The following is a 6,258-nucleotide window of genomic DNA, read 5'->3' on the forward strand; positions in this document are numbered from 1 at the left end:
TTTTTTTTTTTTTTTGTAAAGCTTGTGTAAACCATGCATGAGTAGACCATCATTATTGAGGATAAAATATATAAATTATAAAATATTTTGAAGAGTGTATTTTCAATAAATATAGATTTATTAATCACTAAATGTTAGAAAGAAATCTTAAATAAAAATATCAGTTGATTCTTCAGAACTAAATTTCATGTGTGTTTGATTAAAGTTACATTTTTTAAACATGTCTTTACTTATTTCCATAGGAAAGTTGTTAATGACAGTCTAAGAACTGACGTTTGTCTTTTGTATCCCCCTCATCAAATTGCACTTGGTAAGCTTTTCTAGAGGATTATTTTAACGCCTTTTTGCACATGAACTTGTTATATCTTTAGTGTGTTTTCTTTTAGTTCACTATTTAATCACATTTGATTATCAAATTATTATTCAACCTGCATATTTTAGTCAATTTTTAAATAAGCTAAGCCAGATTATTTTTTGAATTGTGAATACCTAAAATTAATTTGAAAGTCCATGGAATTTCTTTGAAAATATATTATATTGTTGAATTCTTATTTTTATTTAAAATTGTTCATATTTTTATCTATAAGCAAAGAATTGTACCAAACTTTATTTTATATCAGGCAGGTGGTAGCACTGCTTATGTAGGGATGGCTCGGATTGTTCATTAAAATGGTATTTCAAATATCTCCTCAATAGGTCATCAGAACTTTACAATACTATACAGTGTTGCCTTTTATAACAATATCTATGTAATAGTTGAGTCGCAAGTTCTGAGAATACCTGTAAATATCATATTTATCTTAGCAAAAAGTTTGAATTTCTTGTTCTTTCTGTTGCTTCTTTTTTATCACATAATGACTCATAAACCAAAATAATGGTGGCAGCCAATTTCACTGAGATGACATAGTGTCAATTGGAGTATCGAGTTTTAGAAGTATTATTAACTAGTAGTGATTACAAAAAATCGTAATTCTATTCTAAATAATGTTATCACTACCCTAATAAGTTAGTTTTATTTGGTGTTTCTTTAAAAAGCTTAAGAACAGGGTGAAACAGGAATTACCAGCAAATAATAGATAACCAATAAATATTACAATTGGAACCTCATTATTTAAAACTTGGTTATAAATACTACCTTCCTATGTCTATTGAAACACTGCATAAAAAAAACAAGTAAAGAAAAACTTTTCAAAAAAGGAAGTAAATGTGGGGATGGCATTTGCATCTTCCCTACATAATAGCACAGGCAAGAATTAACATATAGCAATATATATATTTTTTACTTTATTGGATATAATATTTATGTAGTTCTATTTTTGGCACATGGCAGCATTTGAAATTTTCTGTAATATTTTCATTTTCATATTAGAAACATCATATCTGACTGGCTAAAAAAGAGAGGGTCACACATTAATAGTTTTATTTTTTTTTGATGAAGCACTGTTTAAAAATATTCTTAACTCATTGTTACCCATAAAGCATTTTAAAACAATTGTATCTCCCACTTCAGTTGGCTCAGTGGTAAGTCTGAGAACTCACAATGCTATAAATCAGGTTTTGATAACACATGGCCCCCTTTGGTCCTTTGTGCTTAACAATAAATATCTTGTAAAAAGAGTTTTGTGTTTTTACTGTGCTTATGGAAATGCATGTTGTATAAGCACAACTGTCAACTTACAGCATGTGTGCAGTGTCTGTAGTGTTATTTAAACATCTTTTTTACATTGTGATACCATTTTTTTTTTTGCTTCAGGCCAACTTATTTTTCATGAACTGTATATCTAATACACTGTAAGTGTAGAGGTAAATGTTCCATAATGATAACACTTATAAATTTTCTATTTGTATTTACTAAAACTAATAATATCCATAATTTTTGTGTCTAAAGTTAAACCACTAATATATTGAAAAAGATTGTTAAAAATAACTAACAAAATCAATAAAAAAATATTTTTTGATGTTGTTTTTCTTAGGAAGTTTAATTTCATTACAATAGGTTTAATGGAAAAAATCAAGCCACTATAAAAAAAATCATTTGGAATGACTTATATATAATATAACTTGAAATATATAATAGTATACTTGTTTATAAGAACTAGGAAGTTATTGTATTTTTGCACAACAGGGATGGAAATAATTAAACTTGATATTAAAAAACATGTTCTGTTTGCATTCACAAGTATTAGGTAAGCAAAATTGAAAGCCATCATAAAGTTTCACTTCAGCTACATTTTTATTTATAGATATATATTTCAAATAGTACACTTACAATAACAAAAGCAAAGTAATTATGATTTTAAATTAACTGAAGACATGAATTAGGTACTTGAAAGATAGATTTCAATACTTCATTATCTGTACTCTTGAATTAAATGTTACCTAGAAAATGAATAGTATACGAGCTAGATTTGTACAGTGACTTCTCCATATCATTTCGAAAGATATACATTTATGTAGAATGATGGAAGCCAGAAATAATGCCCACATTCTTTCTAAAATAGGGAGTAAAAAAGTATTGAAGGATTCATAGCACATTTGAACTTGTATCCAAGGTATAAGATGCAAATGCTTTTCTTATGCTTTAGAATATTATGTTTTTCACCATAGAAAAAAATGGCTGTGTGCTCTGCTATAAATAAAAGCAAATAAACATTTCTAATTTATATACATCAATTACAACATAAAAAGTACTATTTTTTTACTTATTTGCATTTAAAAAATTGCCAGACAAAAACTACATTTAAAGTACTAACTGAACTATAAGCACTGAATTGTAGTAGTTATTTAGTATATAGTTCAGATTTCTGTATGTAGCTGTGTGTGTGTGTGTTGTATAATCATGAGTGGCTAACTCTGTTTAAATGTGGAGGGGGCAAGGGTAAGGTTTTGTTAAAACCATATTCAAAATGGGGTGGCATCTATTATTCTGCCCCTCAGGTTAAGCACCCATGGGTGTAATGAACCTTCGTGTTATGGACACATAACTGCCTATGTATTCATTTAGAAGAGTGCTAGAATACATTAGAAAAATCAGTAATGTAAAGAGATTTTTGAAAATGAACTAGTTGTGATGTCTTTCTTCATTCAATGTTTCATATTGTGAATACTGAATATGGTACTGTACACAGGGGTGAAATTTTCAAAAAAAAGTAGAGGTAAACTCAGCTGGATGAAGTGGACCTGTTTTTAAAAAAAGAAACAACAAAGCAGCTCTGGTACTAGTATCACTTTAAAAAATGTGTTCCGGTGCTCAGTATCGGTGAGTACCTGCAGAATTTCACCCCTGACTGTACAAAATGCATAAAATAATTTATATATATCTACATATAATCCATTAACTCTTTTCTATTTGATATATCTAGTCCATTCCAGCTTGATTGACTTTTATTAACAAGTCTCTTTTGATACTTTATTTTACCATTAGTTGTCACCATTTCTGGCTATAAATTATATAAAACACTGAAAAAGATTTACCTGTGTGACCTTATGACCCTGTTCTTTCAAAATGGCATCAGATCAGGCTAACAATATTCTTGTTTGAAATCAATTTATATCTAATAGGTATACTTTTTTTTTCAATAAATTATTGTCCCCTGGTAGATCAGTGGAATCAGGTACATGATGATGACAAAACCTTGTCGAAACGTTGTACATTTGCTGTTATATTAAAGTTTTTCTTCATTACCCATTCAAGCCGTCTCCAGCCATAACTAGAGTTATGTTTTCATACAATAAGTTGCTATTAAATTAACTTAATTGTTTATATTCATGATAGGAATATTACTTGTTTCTTTTGCAGCATGTTTGCACATGGCCTGTGTCATCCTCCAGAAGGATTATAAACATTGGTTTGCTGAGCTTAATGTGGATATGGAAAAGGTGTGTACTCATCAATAGAGAAGGCATCTTCCGTTGCTTAGCTAAAACATTGTAAATTGTGGTAGTATTGTTGTGATTTGTGGTAGTGTGCTAAAATGTGTGTATTCAGTTTTGGTATATCTGATTTTGTTACATAGAATTCTAATTATAAGGTATTATAAACTTAAGACTCATTTTTAATACTTTTCTAGATGGTGTGAAGATTTATAATGTTTTTATGTAATTTTGCAACTGTTTATCATATAATCACATTAAAGTACTTATAAAGAGTATTTTTGCTGGTGATTTTCAGATAGTATGGTTTAGTACCTCAGCTAATGTGGTTTATAATGCTAATGTTGTATTACATTATGATTCTGATTGTTTCAAATATTAACTGTCTCACATTTTTGAAAAGGGCATGACATTGAAAAATTAAGCTCTTTCAGAATCCTGAAAGTTATTTAATATTTTTATTATAATTTGTAGTAATTTGGGTTAAATAACTAGATATAGTAAGATTGATAAATAAAAGTAAGATGGTCAAAGTTTTAAGTTACAGTTTAGTGATGTAAATTACTAGAACGTTAAAATAGGCTTAGTACGTGTAATGGTACTTTAGGCTTAGGTATATTTCAACTTACTGGTAAATCACAGGATAAATACAATTTTAAAAACTAGTTTATTGTCTCTTGGTTTTTAAAAATTAACTTGTTTACTTGAACTTAGATCCATTACTTTGAATTCAGCTTATAGATTTAGGTAGGTTATAATATAAATCAGGCTAAATACATTTTATTATTAATGTTATGTATATTGTTCTAATAAATTATTAAGTTCTGTATAATTAAAGATAAATTTTATGACTTCAGTGTGAAGACAAAGTAGTGATAAGAATCATATAATTGGTTCTTAAATGTTAGGATTAACAGTAACAGTGTTAACAATAGGCTACTAGTATTTGGTATTGAGTATTTATTTTCAGGCTGCAAGTATAAATACGATGGTTAAGACTAGTGTAGGAGTTAAGCGTTTACAGTTTGTTAGGTATAATGAGTGCAATGAGTGGTTTTTATTTGGGAACTTGGGACTGGCATGTACTTTTAAGGAAGCTAGTAATAAATATGTACAATTTTTATGTAGAGTTTGTAGGTTGGAGGAGAAGTTGGAGGCAATCATAATTAAAGTAGAGACAATAGATAAAGAGAAGTGTAGACTGTGGGAAATGGCAGCAGGATTTCAGGAGGAGCTTAAGCTTTTACATGCAAGGAATACATCTGCTAACAATGATTTTCAGGAAGTTAGAGAAAGTACTATTAGAGTAAAAAGTAGTGAATTTGTTATAATGAGCCTATTCTGTTGAGCAACAAATTTCAGCCCTTGGCTTCTGCAGATGAGGAACTATTGGAGGGAAGGAAAACAAAAGGGTCAAAGAAGGATGTGGATGATAAGGAGGTTATAGTTATAGGTGATTCCCTGACATGTGGCATGTGGATAGAATAGTCTGTGTGGTAAAAAGGGAGAAAAGAATCAGATTATGCTACCGAGGGGCACAGATGGAGGATATAACTGACAGAGCAGGAGATATAATAAAGGGGGCTAACAGAGATACAGTTTTTGTGGTGCATGTAGGGGCTAATGGTGTAGGGAAAGGTAGGTCAGAGGAGCTAATTAATAAGTACAAGTGGTTGATAGAGGCATTTGAGGAAAAAGGCCATAACTTAATTTTCTCAGGGATACTGCCCAGAATTAATTCTGTGGATGAAGTTATAAGTAGGTCATTAGGGCTAAATGCTAGGCTTAGGTTAGTATGTAAGGATGAACAGATTGGCTCGTTGGACTTGTGGGATCAGTTCAGTGGAAAAACAAAATGAAAAAAGAATAAGATGGAGAGGTATGTTTAGCATAGGAAATGAGTATAGAAGTAGTTATAAAGATAGGCTTCATTGTTACTATTGTAATGCTAGAAGTATAACAAATATAATAGATGACTTTAGAGCATTGGTAGGAATGGAGGATTTTGATATAATGGGAACAACTAAAACATGGTTAAATGTAGATGATATTGATGATGGAAATTTCTTTTAAATACAGGGTTACAGGCTATCTAATAGGGATAGAGTATTAAAAAGGGGAGGAGTGACTTTATATGTAAAATGTGAGTTACATTCTGTTGAAGTTTAGGATATCAAAGATAACAGCAAGGACATTGAACCCGTTTGGGTTTCTGTTAGTGGATATAAATGGAAAAGGATTTTAGTGGGAATTTGTTACAGACCACCAAATGATATTGTTGAAATTAATGAGAAACTTTACAATGAGATTAAGATTTCAGCTGTTAATGAAGTCATAATTATGGGTGATTTTAATTTCAGGCATGTAGATTGGGAAATGGTAGAG

General features: G+C 30.0%; 1 protein-coding gene across 4 annotated transcripts in view; it reads left to right on the forward strand.

Annotated features, from left to right (window-relative positions):
* The window catches only part of LOC106478752 (cyclin-C-like), an 88,613-nt gene that overhangs the window by 50,752 nt on the left and 31,603 nt on the right, over positions 1-6,258 (forward strand). For all 4 annotated transcript variants that reach the window (XM_013939313.2, XM_013939314.2, XM_013939315.2 and 1 more), the window contains 2 exons: positions 243-310; positions 3,800-3,879. In XM_013939313.2, the coding sequence (XP_013794767.1) occupies positions 243-310; positions 3,800-3,879 (148 nt within the window). The remainder of the gene's footprint in view (positions 1-242; positions 311-3,799; positions 3,880-6,258) is intronic.

This window comes from Limulus polyphemus, unplaced genomic scaffold (assembly GCF_000517525.1).
Source record: "Limulus polyphemus unplaced genomic scaffold, Limulus_polyphemus-2.1.2 Scaffold246, whole genome shotgun sequence".
Classification (NCBI taxonomy): Eukaryota; Metazoa; Arthropoda; class Merostomata; order Xiphosura; family Limulidae; genus Limulus; species Limulus polyphemus.